Source organism: Bombyx mori, chromosome 1 (genome assembly GCF_030269925.1).
Source record: "Bombyx mori chromosome 1, ASM3026992v2".
Classification (NCBI taxonomy): domain Eukaryota; kingdom Metazoa; phylum Arthropoda; class Insecta; order Lepidoptera; family Bombycidae; genus Bombyx; species Bombyx mori.
This window is the reverse complement of record NC_085107.1, coordinates 20,036,309-20,052,207: the sequence shown is the minus strand read 5'-3', so window position 1 is coordinate 20,052,207 and position 15,899 is coordinate 20,036,309. Positions and strand designations below refer to the sequence as shown.

The following is a 15,899-nucleotide window of genomic DNA, read 5'->3' as shown; positions in this document are numbered from 1 at the left end:
ATACTTCCCACTACCTCCCCATTAGAATCAATATTCGTTTATAGTCTTGGCTGAACATAAGAGTCTTTATCCTCCAATCTTGTAAGGAATAAACAGAAGAATTATGACAGGAACTAAAAACATTAGTACGTTGTGAGCCCTACAAAAAACGCCGGGGACATAATAATATAAACACACTCTCTTGCGTAAAATTCAAATAATTTATTTTATATTTCTTATTTTGATCAATACTTTAATTTACTTCACAATTAGCGGTGAAAAAGGGAATCGAGGTAGTTGAACGTGATCTTTGTTTAGTGTTTCAAGCTATTTTATTTACTTTCGACAAGCTTCATACCGTGAAATAACGAATCTCAATATAACGATGTCCTCGATTTAACAAATTCTTCGTTATCCTCTTGAATTGTCCGTAAAAGTCTATTCTTTCTTCGAGAGATTTCTTGCGAACAACCTATTTGTAACTAATTTTTAACTATCAAAAAAGGTGTAAATATCTCTAATTAACGAATTTTCTCACCCCAAAATCTTTATATAACGTTCCCACCAATAAGACCCTTAATCCCACAGTATGTGAATCGGTCTCGACAGGTTTGAACATAATTGTTACCTACCTACCTAATTGTTTTTAAAAAGCACACAGTAATTTGATAAAAATGTGTTTTCATTTATTAGTAGAAGATGTTCGCTATGACAAGATGAGTACGTAATGGTGAGGTGAATAGCTAGGCTAGATTTTTTTTTACCTCGTTATGATAAATGGTTTTACCTCAGTTCACCGAATAACTTGATATAACGTATATTTACTTTTTGCCTTCCGATTTGTTATATCGAGTTGCACTGTATTATTATTACGTTAGTATCGCATTTGAAGAAAGGAAAAATACATTTTCAAAATTCAGAAAAAAATAGACATTAACAAAAAAACCTTAGTAGGGTGATTTTTTTAAATTATTCGTTAATTAAAATTCACTTACTCAAAAAGTAAGATAAATTACTTATGTTTCATGTGAAAAATATATTTATTAAGAATATTACTCAGAATATTCTTACCCACATTAAAAGTATTGGCCGTATAACGGAATGGAAAGTGCGACAACCATAGACAAAGACTAGTACAAACCTACAAAATTGTAGAACCACGAATAATGTCGAATGCCAAACAGTGTAACATAACTATTTGTTTTGGCCCAATAATGCATTACTAATGCGAAATGTCAAAAGTTACCTGTGCTAAAGTCTGCACGATATTAGGATTGCAGAACAAAATTTATTTTTTTCCTATTCTTATAAAATAAATCATCGTGTAGATATTTTATTTAAAAACATTAGTCAGCTGCGTGTTTCAGTAATATTTGACAGCAAATTCCAGGTGCAAAGGTATACATTTTTACTTAGAATTTACCTACCGTCATTTAAGTTTCGAATAAAACGAAAAAGCCATAAATTATAAAAACAAAATTATTGATATAATTAGTTCTAGGGCTACTACATAAGAGTCTGCACTTCCTCTAAATTTGTAAAATTCCTAAGCTTATTATGTTTGGAAAATAACCATAGCAATTACTGTGTAAAACATCTACATTTTATTATTTGTTTAGCATTATAGTATTAAATTCAACGATGATAAAAACATTTAAGTCCATTAATGTTCCTGGAACTGGTGCTAAAAATATATCAAAAGAAAAAATATAGTAATTTCATTGTAGATCCTCTCTTACAAGCATTTATTATATCACAAAATGTGGGTTGGTCAATAAATTGTTTACGAGATAATTGATATTTCAACATTCCAATATCAAAGACTGAAACAATTATAATTTCTAGCATAAAATTTCTTAACAAGCTAAATTTGGAAAATAAGTATGTCAAATTACAATAGTTATTAGTAAATTTTCACAAATAAAAAGCTATATTAGTGGTACAAAAATTTTAGCTTGCTTTACTTGCACCCAAAATGTTACAAATACTAGGTAAAATAGACAAAATAGTGACCAAGCAAAATTTAAATGAGTAACTTGAAATTTCATAAGATAAATTTTTTTCATTTACCCATTATAATTTTTAATGTAGAAAATGCTGTTTTCAACCTCATTATCATTTCCAATTAAGCTATAAGGCATTCAGCTACTCCAAAAATTTGGCTGTTCGTTTACACTAAATATTTTAAATGAATATTGTATTTTTTATATGTGCTTGTTTTCCCTATTGATGTAAAAAAATCCTCAACAGCACACCATGAACATGCGCAACACAATGTAAATTTTGGGAAACATAAACAATGTATGATCCCATCATCTACCTGTCATCAATAGATTCATGTTTTGGAATTTATTTTAATTATGACCTATAGCCCTAAAAAACAATTTATTTAATAATATACATCATCCTTTTTACATGTAAAAGTCTTGACACATGAGGTTGGATGTGTACCAATTGTAATGAAACCCTTTTATTTGGAATTTTACATAACTCCTTTATGCAAAATCATTACTGCAAAGCGTTCACAATAATCAAAACCTCATGCTATATTTTGCTATTTTCATATAATTTTTGTAATATTTTAAGCTTGCTTTGCTTATGTTAGCGCTGCGAATTTGATTTATGGTTTAATTTTTAGGTTGTCAGAATTGGATTTGTTTGTTCCAGATCAGAAGAAACAAAATGACTGCATCTATTACATTAACTGAAGGTAATAGAAAATGAATTTACAACATATTATTGTATTGAAGCCTGACCACCCTCTTTTAAGTAATAACGTAAATCTGAAAAAAAATATTTAAAAAATTAGATAATTATAGATAAGATAGAGAAAAATATTTAAAAAATTAAAAGTAAACATTGTAATTTAACTTAATATTTCATAAACAATATTGACATTTTTATTTCTTTATCAGTAAATTGCTTAAAAGCCTTTAATGACAATGTCCAAAATTGTATGTTTCTTAACATATTTATATGACATATTTATTTCAACATGAATTGTTGAGTGAAACAATGACTAGTATGAGAACTAAATTTTGATACCCTCTTTGAAATGTAAGGATAATAATAATGCTTTTAGGTTACATTTAATTCATTTATTATTTTACAGCAGTCTAGACATAGATAGAAGAAAAGTTTGTCAATATGATAACAGCAGATGAAACGGACTCGGTTGGCACTTTACCTTCGGATGGACACCCAGAAGATGTTGCAGGTATAATAATGTAACATAACAACAATCACTTCGTTTAGGTAGGTTGAGAAGGATGAACTAAATTAATTTCTAATATCAATTTCACTAAGACTGTATAACAAATATATTTACTGGCTGAGCCCATGCTCGCCCATCTATCCGCCTTGGTAAAACTGAAAAGGCCTCTGGGCCACCAGTAAACCCTAAATTATAAAAAAAAAACATATTTACTGTTGACTTTCACCTTGAAGGAACAACAACATGGATTGAATAATCTTAAATTTCAGTTGTCGCATATGATAGAGCATATTGTGAGCTCTACCTGTACCTCTACATATCATTACGCTGTCCTCTCTTATTTCTGTAGTAAAGCGATCATTCTTTAAGGTAAAGGTTTCACTGGTATGATGTCCCACTACTGGAGGAAGGAGTTGTGGTTTAAATTGTTATAGTGTTGGGTCTCTTCACCAGAAAATTATATTTATTTAAGGATTAGCTTTTATCATTATTGGTTCAACTTACTTTACATACCATAATACATTTGAAACCTGATACAAGACATTGTTGCTAAGTAGTCTGTTACTAGAAATTTAGTAATTTGAGAAGATAGACTATTCATGTTTTATTATAGTTATGAGTTTGCTGTTTTGTACACATGCCTCTTGTCAAATGAGCATATAATAATTAATTTGGTTTGTAAAAAATTTAATCAGAATAAATTAGGTGAAAACTGCGCATTTGGAATATAACTATGTATACGCGTAATACGCGTATTAATTTTGTAATCGGTCTTGGCACTGTTCCAACCATCAGCATACTTAACCCTAAAAAGCTCTACAAAAACACAGCTTCTGCCACTGAAGAGGCCCCTTCATCCATGGTCTCGAGCGAAGCGGAGTCTGAAGGTAGCATCCTCTCTGAAGCACGACACGACACCTCAGAACATTACGGCGCCCAATCTGATCTAACGATCGATCATGGAGGACTAGACAGAAACTTGGCACAGAACTCCGGGGACTGGCGGAATGTCAGCAGTGCTGGGACTTCGTACGTGTCCACTAGAGGTAAGATATGGTGACATGGCTACGTTTAAGCACATTCCTGTCAATACAACATTGATTTGTAGAAAATTCTATTTGGCATAAGTAATAATACTACGACAAGCATTACTAAGTCTTACTTATCGTGCAGTGATGATTTGTTGTTCATGTTTTCTATGACTAATATTACTAGGACAAAAAGAACACTTCTCAACATTCTTCATTGATTAAGAAACAACATTGTAGTAGGATAGTTAGATAGTAGGATAACTAGATTGTTTGAAATTCAATTGTAACTTCCATATCATTTCTGCCCATCAGGATGTTCTATGAAATTTCTCAATTTTTCTCTAGTATTTGTTTCATCAAGGAAAACTTGGGAAAATCCATTAGAAATATAATTATGAAATTTTACAAGTATAATATGTGGATATTATTTTATACATTTGTGTACAGAATGATATTTAATATGAATATCAGTATCGATGAGAGCTTAACAAAGTAATTAAAGGTCTCATGCCAGTTTTGTGGTCCAAGCTGAATGTCATTACTGCGTCTTGTTGAAAAAGTTTTAAAATTGTGTGTGTTATCAGATAAAAACTTCATAAATCATTAAATCTGTTTTAAATAATTGAGAGTTTTTCTGTTAGTATGTAAACCATGATATCCATGTATCAATTTGTAAAACACAAATTAAAAAGAATACAATTGTTTTTTTATTATTAGTTTTTATTAGCTTTTATATTTTATTTTAAAAAGTCCTTTTAAAAATTGGACCTGCAAAAAAACTTTCACATACAATCTTGAAGAATGCAATACGCTGACTGCCACAGAAAATTTAGTCATTGTTGCTTTTTTTGGCTCCGACACGTATTGACGTATCATACGTGTTGCTACGCTTTGGATCGCTCGAGACGTAATGTAACTGCGGAATAAACAATATTCGAAAACAGCTTTGTCAAACAACACTATTCACCAAAAATACTCACGAAATAAAGATACGTATATTGTAGATGGCACCATTAAATATGGATTACTGAACTATATTATACCTTCTGTAGCTAATCACTTTTTTCTCATAATAACATTCATAACCATGATCATCCATAAAGCAGATAAAATGATATTGATAATTTGCAACTAAACTTTCAGTAATTTTAACGGTACTTATTTTAATCGACTTTGAGAACCAAATTGCGCGATGTCAATAACATTGAGAGCCTGCTTTTCATAAATGTCGATAGAGTTCGGACGTGTTTTTTAACACATAATTATTTTGCATTCTATTATAAACTACCCACCGTCAGCAAAAATTGAATGAAATAATTATTTAGTTGCTTATTAATTTTACCGTCACGAATAAACAGTTTCGTCTTGTTTAAAATATTTTGACAATATTTTCAATTATTAATCATTAATAATTCCTGCTTCGTTTGAAACAGGAAAATCGAATTGGCTTACTTTAATATCATAGCACACGCAATACTGGTATTAACACAACTCGACGTCGATATAAAAATGAACTAAATCACAAGATTAAATTGTTGATTTGTAGTTTTACATTGTAAATATTTAATATGGACATAGAGAATGGTGATGTACTTTCGAAAATATATCAAGACAGTGGAAAAATAGAATTCAAGATTGTAACTAGAACTTTTTACATTCCTAGTTCACTGCCAAAAGTTATCAGTGTTCCGAATGGTAAGAAGATTTATCTTACTTAATTTTTAAGAACTCAAAAGTTTATTAAAGCTAAAAAATTCAGGTTCAATGTTACCATGGGGCACTCAGAAAGGACCCGTGATTCCACCACCTGACTCTGACCTTCGACCCGGAGAATACGTGATGAGGTTACTCTTCACAGAATTCACTGTTCAAGCTGAAAGGAAGATGGAAGCTGTTATGGCCGAGCCGTTGGTGAGTTATATTTTTTGAAGTGAACAATCTGGGAAACAATAATCATACTCGAATAATGATCTGTAACACTTATTTGTTGAATAGTTGAGTCACGAGACTCATAGATAGTGCTGACAGATATTAATAAACCTGTAATTGATTTTGTGAGAATGAATAAATAAACATTTTTGACATTAAACAAAACGTATACTATATAATCACAAGATAGTTAGTTGGGTCAGTTATTAAGAAAATGAAAAGGTTACTCGTCCTGGCTAGCTGTTGTTTGTAGTAGAACCCCCGTGCCTACTTAATTTAGTAAATTAGTAGCAAATTTTTGTTAGTAGATCAGGAAAACTACTAAGCTATTTCATGAACAATCAAAACATGCAGTACCAATTTCTTTTTTAATTGTATATCATTGAGTAGGTCGTTGAACTAACTCACAGCCCACCTTTTGTAAATCGGTTACCTAAGCCCTTACATATCACAACCGTCAACGTGAATGTCGTGGACCACATTGAAAAATCATCTTTTGGTCGAATTGAATTTGGTATCGCCTGTCGCGCCCTTTGACTTGACTGCTTTTCGGCAGAAATAGGCTATATTGTTAAAAATTACCCGAAAGGGTTCACACTACGCTCTAGCTCAAAAAAAAATCGATCGGTGATTGTAGTACGGTGGTAATATACATTCACCAGGTTAGAGCCTCGTGAGCTCACCTACTCGTTCTGTGAATATCGTATAACCCCTCGTGATTACTAAAGTAGGTCTAAAAAAGGTAATATACTCATGTCGCTGTTTACTTTGGGCATAAACCCCTTAGCCATCTTTTACGATACTAAAAGAGATAGGGAAATACTACTGGCAACCACACAGAAAAATATATTGGATAGGGGTTTTCTTTTTCCTACCTAAGCTGATGGTCTTGAGAGACCATTTCAGCGTAACCTTAACTAGTAGGTGAGCTCATAGGGCTCAAACCTGATGAAGATAGGGGTGATCCTTACTCTCATACACCTACATCTATTACTAGCTCTTCAAACTTAAACTAGGATTTTCGCTAATATGTGGCTTTCAAGTTAAAAAAAAGCATCATATTTTGTTATATAGAGAATACTGATTTCGAGTCAATTTGGTAGGTTGCTGCTGCCTTTAAAAAAATCCATAGCGCCGTGTTTTAATTGTTTATTATACGAATATAATTTATAAAATTGTGACAATTATTTATATCTTCCTAAATTATTGCGCGTAATCAATATTTGTAGAAAACAATGAAAAATATAAAAATAGATATATTTCGAAATAGTTATTACATTATTTAATATGAATTTCATGAATGCAACTAACCTGGATGAAGAGGATTTGGAGTAGCGATGTGTTGTCTATCGATCCTGAGCTTTCGTTTGCAACGCACTGATTATTCTGCAGGAAAAACCATTGAACAAGACTCTTCAAAGGGGGGAGGACCCTCAGCTCGACCAGATACTGTCTGCTTTCGGTACAGTCGCGGAGCATTGTCTACCTTCGTTGTTACGGGCCTTGTTTGGTTGGCTCGAGAGACAGATGGCCGACTCGCCGCAGTTGAGCGAACAGGCTAAGAAGCCACATCAAGATCTCAGAAACAAGAGGTATGTCTGTTTTACTAATATGAATACATCATTTATTAAAATTAAATAACCCGTTGAAAGTGTTTTATATTTAAATTCACCGTAGTATTTGAATTATTCATTCGATTTATATTATTTATGAAGTATCTTTAATGTGTGTGTGTGTGTGTGTGTTTTTTGATAAACTTTAATATTATAAATATACTAATTTAAAAAATAACATTAAAATATTTTAGTATTTTTGAAATAATTTATTTTCAAAGTTTATGGAAATAAAATTCCATTAGGTGTTTTTATTTAAAATCGTTTTTTTTTTTTTTTTGCCGTATATAATCATTGCCGTATAATCATTTACTGCAGATGACATTTCGATTCTGACGACACATTCTAACAACCACTTTTAATTACTTTCTTTCCGTTTTGGTAAAGATACTTAGTTATTTTTAGCAGCATCCGTTACTTAACAAAGGAGCTGATTATAATAAAATGCAATGTAAATTTTGAAAAATTTGAATGTATGTGTGCAGCATAATCTACATAGTGTCTGGAAGCGGTGCCGGTACAGAGACCGTGGAAAGAACATGCGAAGAGCTGCAAGCTGAGCGTCGAGACCTGGCCGTCGAGTTCTTATTCTGTCTGGCTCTGATCGAGGTGCTGAAACAGCTTCCCTTCCACCCTGGACACGAGGACCTAGTTCACTATATCGAGAATGTTGCTTTCAAGAGATTCAATTATAAAGAAGGGTAAGAACACATTGATTGCATATCGACGGGTGACAAGGCTATTTGGTTTAAACGACATTTTTGTAACTTTATAGGAGAACTATTTAAAATTTAAATTTTGGAAAAAATATTAAAACATAAAATCGTCTTTAGCTATTTGAATGCGGTAAACTTAATTGAAGTTCAATTAAAAACATTGAACTGTTGATGCGAATACCAAATAAAACGCATCTTTAATTACAAAGATAAATGTCGCGTATTTACCGAAATGTCGCTTAAACCAAATAGCCTTTCACCTCTCGATATAGATTAGTTACATAAAAATATAAGTCATGTAAAAATATCATATCATTATGAACTAGTCAAACCCCGCTGGCCCGATATGTTGGCCAATATTTGATTTGACTTTAACTCGATCGCTACAACACGAGCACCCGCTAGGTCAATCTGAAGAGTTACTGAAAAAAATATCATCGAATTAAAAAATTGAAGAGCCAAATCACATGAATATCATATAACCAAAATTCACGATGATGGTCCAGCTCACCTACAACACGAATTATAAAAAAAATGCATTTATTTCAGGCAACTCAAGTCCATAAAATTTCACATAGGTACAATTACATGATATTTAAATTAAAATAAAATAAAATTATAATTAATATTTACCAGAATTGTCTATTTGCCTATTTCTGCCGTGAAGCGTTTCGGTTTCGGTTTAAAGGTCGGGGCAGCCGTTGTACTGTTGCAACTGAGACCTTAGAACTAATATCTCAAGGTGGGTAGCGGCATTTACCTTGTAGATATCTATGGGCTCTAGTGACCACTTAATATTAATTAAGTCGTGAAGTCGTTCACCCTCCTGAGCAATCTATCTCTATATATATAAAAAATGAATTGCTGTTCGTTAGTCTCGCTAAAACTCGAGAACGGCTGAACCGATTTGGCAAATTTTGGTCTTGAATTATTTGTGGAAGTCCAGAGAAGGTTTAAAAGGTAGATAAATATGAAAATGTTCGGAATTAAATAAAAATAACAATGTTGTTTTTCCTTTTGTTTGTTTTAAGTTTATATCATACAAAAGTTTAGGTCTTTTATTTATCGATTGAGGCACTACGAAGGCTGCCGGGTCAGCTAGTAAATAATAAAAAAGAATTAATAAAAATAATAATCAAATTAAATATAATCAACTCAGTAATATATATTTTTGATTAGATTACAATCGAACCCGAATGCGGCAAACGCCCACATCATTGCCGATTTGTATGCGGAAGTGATCGGGGTACTGGCGCAATCTCGATTCGCATCCGTAAGGAAGAGGTTCACGGCCGAACTGAAGGTAATTCATTGTAGCATTATAGCTTACTTCAGTTAATTGAACTAATTGTTGATAAGAATTGATTCTTATCAAATTATCTCAAAGTGAAAGGGATAGTTTTGAAATGGCATTAGCACATACAATTGATGCCTTTTCATAAAATATGTCTGTTGGTAGTGCAGTAGCATGGATGACGCTGTGTACTTCAAGAAGGCCAAAGACTATAGCTTTGGGTGACAGCTATCTTATGGCTTTCGCCGCAGAATTATGTAACGATCTGGGCAGGTTAATTTAACACTAGATCGGTCATCTAGATCGGTTTCTGCTGAAACAAGAACTTCACTTACGGTATTACTTGGTATCATTTTTCCAGCACTCTCAATACTCTTAAATACTAATGCCAATCATAGTCAAAGTAATAATGATTATAAAATTACTTAAATTTTCTTGCCAATTGTCCAACAATCTAGTGATTACTTTAAAAGAAAAGTATCGAAAAAAATGGGATATGAATAGGAAAACAAGAATGTGTGGAACTCATTAGTTCAATGAAAAAAACGTCATTATTTCATCATCACAGTCTAAAATATGAAGAGAAATTATTATTGGTATGTACATTCTATTAATCCAAAATTATATCCAGGAATTGAAAAACCGTGAGCCGTCCCCTCATACAACACAAAGTATAATATCATTACTGATGGGTATGAAGTTCTTCCGGGTGAAAATGGTGCCCATCGAAGAGTTCGAGGCCTCGTTTCAATTCCTCCAGGAGTGCGCTCAGTACTTTCTCGAAGTCAAAGACAAAGACATCCGACATGCCCTGGCCGGGCTGTTCGTTGAAATACTTGTTCCCGTTGCTGCTGTGAGTATATTAATACGTAAAGCAAAAATTTTGTACCAGTTTTTATGAAAATTGCGCGGACAAAGGACTATGAAATTTTCCACACTTATAAAGTACATAGAGGAGTGCAGAGTGTTAATTTTTTTTTTTAATTATGGAAAATATACCTTAAATCAGTAAAAAAAAACAATACACACCTTACCATGTATTTGACACAACACATATATAATATGTATTGTCAAACTTTTGTTATTTTTTTAAATCTATGGTCAAAGAATAAATTAATATTATTATTTGTTTATAGTGTAGTCTTGGCGAAATCTTTGATTATAGAAGTATATAATAAATAGTCTGACAATAGAACCGTAATAATGTTCAAACTTATAATATCAATTAATTTTATAGTCGAATTTTGACTACTTGTAATTTTAAGTGTGCCTCTCGTAATAGGCACACTATTAACATCTAAGACCTTGTTATATGATAAAACCTCAAGTTGTACAAAACACTGGGTCTCAAAATACGGTTTAATATATACAAAGTGTTTCATGGTGATGATGATGATGATCTAATAGATGTTAAGCAAGTTGTTCTTCTATTTTATATCATAGACGGTGAAGAATGAAGTGAACGTACCATGCCTGAAGAACTTCGTGGAGATGTTGTACAGTCACACGCTGGACGCCAGCACCAAGTCCAAGCACAGGCTGGCACTGTTCCCGCTCGTCACCTGCCTGCTCTGCGTCTCCCAGAAGCAGTTCTTCCTGGCGAACTGGCACTGCTTTCTTGCCATGTGCTTATCGCATTTGAAGAACAGAGATCCTAAAATGTGCCGTGTGGCTCTTGGTGAGTGAATAATCTTTTGAATGGTTGTACATACTTCAAGTAACAGCGTATCGATTTTAACAACATTTTGTTTGTCAACAGAGTCGTTATACCGTTTGCTATGGGTATACATGATAAGGATCAAATGTGAAAGTAACTCGGCAACCCAATCGCGACTGCAAAGCATCGTCAACTCGTTGTTCCCGAAAGGATCCAAGGGCGTTGTGCCACGCGACACTCCACTGAACATATTCGTCAAAATCATCCAGTTCATTGCCCAGGAAAGACTCGATTTCGCAATGCGTGAGATTGTTTTCGATTTGCTAATGGTAGGAAGGCCTATCAAGATTATATTGACCCCCGAGCGAATGTCGATCGGTCTGCGAGCTTTCTTGGTTGTAGCTGATAGCTTACAGCAGAAAGAAGGCGAACCTCCCATGCCTCGAACGTCCGGTACATTACCTTCAGGCAACACTCTGAGAGTAAAGAAAACTTTTCTAAATAAGATGCTAACCGATGAAACAGCGCGCTCTATAGGTATGAGTGCGTATTTCCCGTACGTCAGGAGGGTATTAGTGGAAATACTAAGGGCTCTAGATGCTCATTACGGAAGACCGTTGATGCTAACGAATACACAGAACGTGACTAAAGAGCAAGAAATCAATACCGGTGAAAGGAAACCAAGGATTGATTTGTTCAGGACCTGTGTTGCGGCGATCCCAAGGTTAGTACTAGCAATATAATGACTATTTCATGATTATTTTAACTAAAGTTTGAAAATAAAATTTTGTGTTTATAATCTTCATAAGTTTTCTTTATAGCTCTAAAGCAATAAAGAAGTTTATAGAAAACATAAGGGACACTTTTTTGTTTGTTGTGAATATATGTATTTTTAATAGCCTTACTATGAAACAATCATGTTTAAAATTTAACAGTTCTATCATATAATTTTATAAAATGTATTTTACATCTCAGGTTGATTCCAGAAGGCATGAGTCCCAACGAACTAGTAGACTTGCTTTGTCGTCTTACTGTTCACATGGACGAGGAACTTCGAGGCCTCTCATTTCAGAGTCTCCAGACTCTGATCGTAGATTTTCCGGAATGGCGTCAAGATGTTCTGGCTGGTTTTACGCAGTTCTTAGCTAAGGAAGTTCAAGTGAGACATTTTAGTTCACTTTCTGTTTATTTTTCATTGCTTATATTGAACGAACTCACGACCCACTTCGTATTAAATGATTACTGGAGTCCATAAACATTAACAACGTTAATGCCATAACAAATCTCAGTTTTACAGTACAATTGCTCCATCCTTTAAACCAAAACTCATTACTGCTCTAAATCAGAGATAGGCCGAAAGGTGATACTTACCCATACAGGCTCAAAAGACTCTACTACCAGTAATTTCACAAATTAAATTTTTTACAAGTTTTATATTTATTACCCGATGTTATTCCTTCATCTGCATCACGGAAGTCAACCTAAATAAGATTTAGTTCATATTCCATTACAAAAATTGTTACCTGTCTGTGGGATTCGAACTCCATTACAGTCGTATCACTCGACGCATACGAGTACATCAAAAATCTTACCGTTTAGGCCACGACGACTTCAATTTCCTTCTGTTTAAAATACCTCATTTCAGGTGTTTTGTTTAGATACTGCATTTATTTGATAATTTCTGCTTACTCTTAAATTTAACAATTTGTTGTAGGACACAACACCTCAACTAGTGGAAAACGGTCTCCGCATGTTGCTGCAACTGGTGACGAGCTGGAAGAACGGCGAGCCGACTGTCACTGTAGCTCCTGCGAAGACTGAGCCCCTGGTGTCCGTGGTCAGAGGAGCCGAAGCTCTCGGGCTGGTGATGCTGTGCCAGTGTAGAGCTTACCCGCGGAGGCTAGCTGTCCATGTTCTAAGGTAAGAATTTCTTGCCTTAAACTACATCAAAGTTCAGGTACCACCAACATCAACGATTGTTACCGGGATAAAATTATCATTGTTATTTATAATTTCTAAGTATAATGTTTTGTAGTATAATTTTCTAATAGTATAATTTTCACTAATAGAGAAACGAAATGCCTCCTCGAGAAGCTCCAGCTGACGCGCGACGAGCCCGCCCTCATCGACGCGGCAGACGCTCACGTTCCATACTTCGCGGAGAAGTGTCTGCCGCTACTGCCGCCAGCTGAGAAACAAGCGATATTAGCAGCCGCCCAACCGGACCTCGTCTGGATAGCTGAACGTAGCCACGCCGTTTGGACTGCAGGTACTATTATAGTTCAAAGAATATATCAGAGGGACTCGGTGAGTAAATTAACCCACAGACACCGCCCACTGAGTTTCTCGCCGAATCTTCTTAGTGGGTCGCGTTTCTAATCCGGTGGTAGATTCTGCGAGGCATTGCTCTTGCTGGGGCCAGTGTTAGCAACAATCCCGGTTTGACACCCGTGAACTCACACGCTGGGGTGAAACTGAAATCGACTCTCAAGGCTATCAGCATAGGTAGGAAAAAAGGGACGAGCACGAATGACTATCGAAAAAGTATTCGTATCGCTATCGAGCAAAAAATGTATAGGATTTGAACAGCGCCTCTACCGTCCGTAAATAGAACTAATTTCAGCAGCACGAATAAAGTTACTTAGTTTTGTTTCGCAATCGAATCGTCATGTTCTCGATAATCGAAACTTATACTCATAATCGAGAGCACGAAAATCGTTTTGACATACGGTAACGTAAGTCTCGAAGTCTGGCTAGCGAGTAGGTACTACCATCTGCCGTTTAGGTATCGAGGTCTCGATACATTACAAATTCGATATATTTTCGACTTGACGTACAGTTTAGTCTTAATTATAGTTTTCAGTTTGCGATGACTAAAAGAACTTGATTAAAATATATTTAAAAAATTAAATAGTATCACTTTTATTATGGGTCCTGTATAAGAATATGTCCTCTATTTTTATAATTTTAAGATAAATATTTCCTACAGGTATCCAACATGATGAGACTTCAACAAAGAACAGCTGGAGTGGAGGAAGTTCGTCTAACGGAGCTGATCCTTGGGAGGTGAGGTTTGCAAGATTACCTTTGAATACTACTTAAGAATTTGTAGTGGGCATCGTCATCAGGCCTAGTTCTATTTCTAATGATAGAAAAGCTCTTCTAATAATGATGAGGAACCATTGCGTGACGAACCGCCACATTTAATGAACATACAATTAAGACATTATGATTGAAATCTTAATTTAGTTTGTTCTAACTTATAAATAACAAAACGTTTTTGCAATAGAAACAGAATCGACCTTAGTATCAGTATTCAATAAAACGTATTTATTTTATGATGATTTCAAAAATGGTATCGACCTAGCTTGTCCATCTATAATTAAAGAACTTTCCCGTTATAACTTTAAATGTGATAAGTACAAGATCCTAAATTTAAGATTTGTTATTAGCTTGGACCTAAATTTAAGATTTGATAAAAGCTCGACATAAACTTTTCCAGTTGTAAAGTGTTCTGCATTTGAATAAGTTGGATTGGGATTAAAAAAACAATAAAATAAAATATTATTAATTACTGTGGTAGGACCTCTTGTGAGTCCGCGCGGGTAGGTACCACCTCCCCGCCTATTTGTGCCGTGAAGCAGTAATGCGTTTCGGTTCGAAGGGTGGGGCAGCCGTTGTATACTGAGACCCTAGAACTTATATCTCAAGATAGGTGACGGCATTTACATTGTAGATGTCTATGGGCTCCGATAATCAGTTAACACCATATTAATGAAGCAATAGTAATAAAATGCTTTCTTTGTATTACATCAGGTTGTGTTGTTCGGTTTATTGGAGCGCGGCCGCGTGCCGGCTCGGTGTCCCTCCACCGTACTGCAGGCGTGGCCGATCCTGCACGCGAGGATACACGCGCTCTTCACCATCATCGAACCAGCGTAAGTCGATACCCAGTGCAATACAACTTTATACTAACTTTATACTGCTCCGTAGGGGTCACCGTATTCTAGTTTTCTATAGACAAATCATTACGATAGTTTCGTGGTCGTCGCTTAAAGGATAAGACGCTGTACTCGATATTGAATTGACGTGGTTACTAATTTGCCTTAAATACTTAATTACTTATAGTATTTTTCGTAAAAAAAAATTACTTTACATTGTTTTGTACTTACTTGTGTTTGTTTAAATGTAGCTTCCTTAACAAAGTATAACATGTTCCAATAAAAAAAAAGATGTGGGGTTCGTCGGCCACCGGATAGGTAGTTCCTATCCTATCTATCCTAGTTACTTATTATAAAAATATTAATTTTAAGTTCTATTCGAGGTATAAAGAAAATAAAACTGGAGGTTTCGCAACAACGCACGGTCATTCGGTAACGTACGAACTTATTGTGGTACACTTCATTCACGGTTGTTTGTATGAGTTAGTGTATTGCGCAAACGAACGCTCTGAGATCGTGGTCAAT

General features: G+C 34.4%; 1 protein-coding gene and 1 long non-coding RNA gene across 8 annotated transcripts in view; one reads left to right on the top strand and one right to left on the bottom strand.

Moving 5' to 3' along the window:
• The first annotated feature begins 1,188 nt into the window (after nt 1–1,188).
• Nucleotides 1,189–15,899, top strand: part of LOC105841451 (protein furry) — a 169,076-nt gene continuing 154,365 nt past the window's right edge. For 3 of the 7 annotated variants that reach the window (XM_012689369.4, XM_062670951.1, XM_012689368.4), the window contains exons 1-16: nt 1,189–1,377; nt 2,618–2,689; nt 3,092–3,196; nt 4,024–4,239; nt 5,984–6,135; nt 7,546–7,745; nt 8,252–8,467; nt 9,662–9,785; nt 10,408–10,629; nt 11,220–11,454; nt 11,536–12,157; nt 12,409–12,592; nt 13,148–13,353; nt 13,503–13,702; nt 14,423–14,499; nt 15,250–15,371. In XM_012689369.4, the coding sequence (XP_012544823.2) occupies nt 3,127–3,196; nt 4,024–4,239; nt 5,984–6,135; nt 7,546–7,745; nt 8,252–8,467; nt 9,662–9,785; nt 10,408–10,629; nt 11,220–11,454; nt 11,536–12,157; nt 12,409–12,592; nt 13,148–13,353; nt 13,503–13,702; nt 14,423–14,499; nt 15,250–15,371 (2,846 nt within the window). In that variant the 5' untranslated portion in view covers nt 1,189–1,377; nt 2,618–2,689; nt 3,092–3,126. The remainder of the gene's footprint in view (nt 1,378–2,617; nt 2,690–3,091; nt 3,197–4,023; nt 4,240–5,983; nt 6,136–7,545; nt 7,746–8,251; nt 8,468–9,661; nt 9,786–10,407; nt 10,630–11,219; nt 11,455–11,535; nt 12,158–12,408; nt 12,593–13,147; nt 13,354–13,502; nt 13,703–14,422; nt 14,500–15,249; nt 15,372–15,899) is intronic. The other 4 variants (XM_062670953.1, XM_062670935.1, XM_062670942.1 and 1 more) reach the window with 3 other exon arrangements.
• Nucleotides 4,924–5,455, bottom strand: LOC101743354 (uncharacterized). Its single transcript, XR_209697.4, has 2 exons — nt 5,268–5,455; nt 4,924–5,140 (listed from the first exon to the last, which is right to left on the bottom strand). It is a non-coding gene; the product is annotated as an uncharacterized LOC101743354 (long non-coding RNA).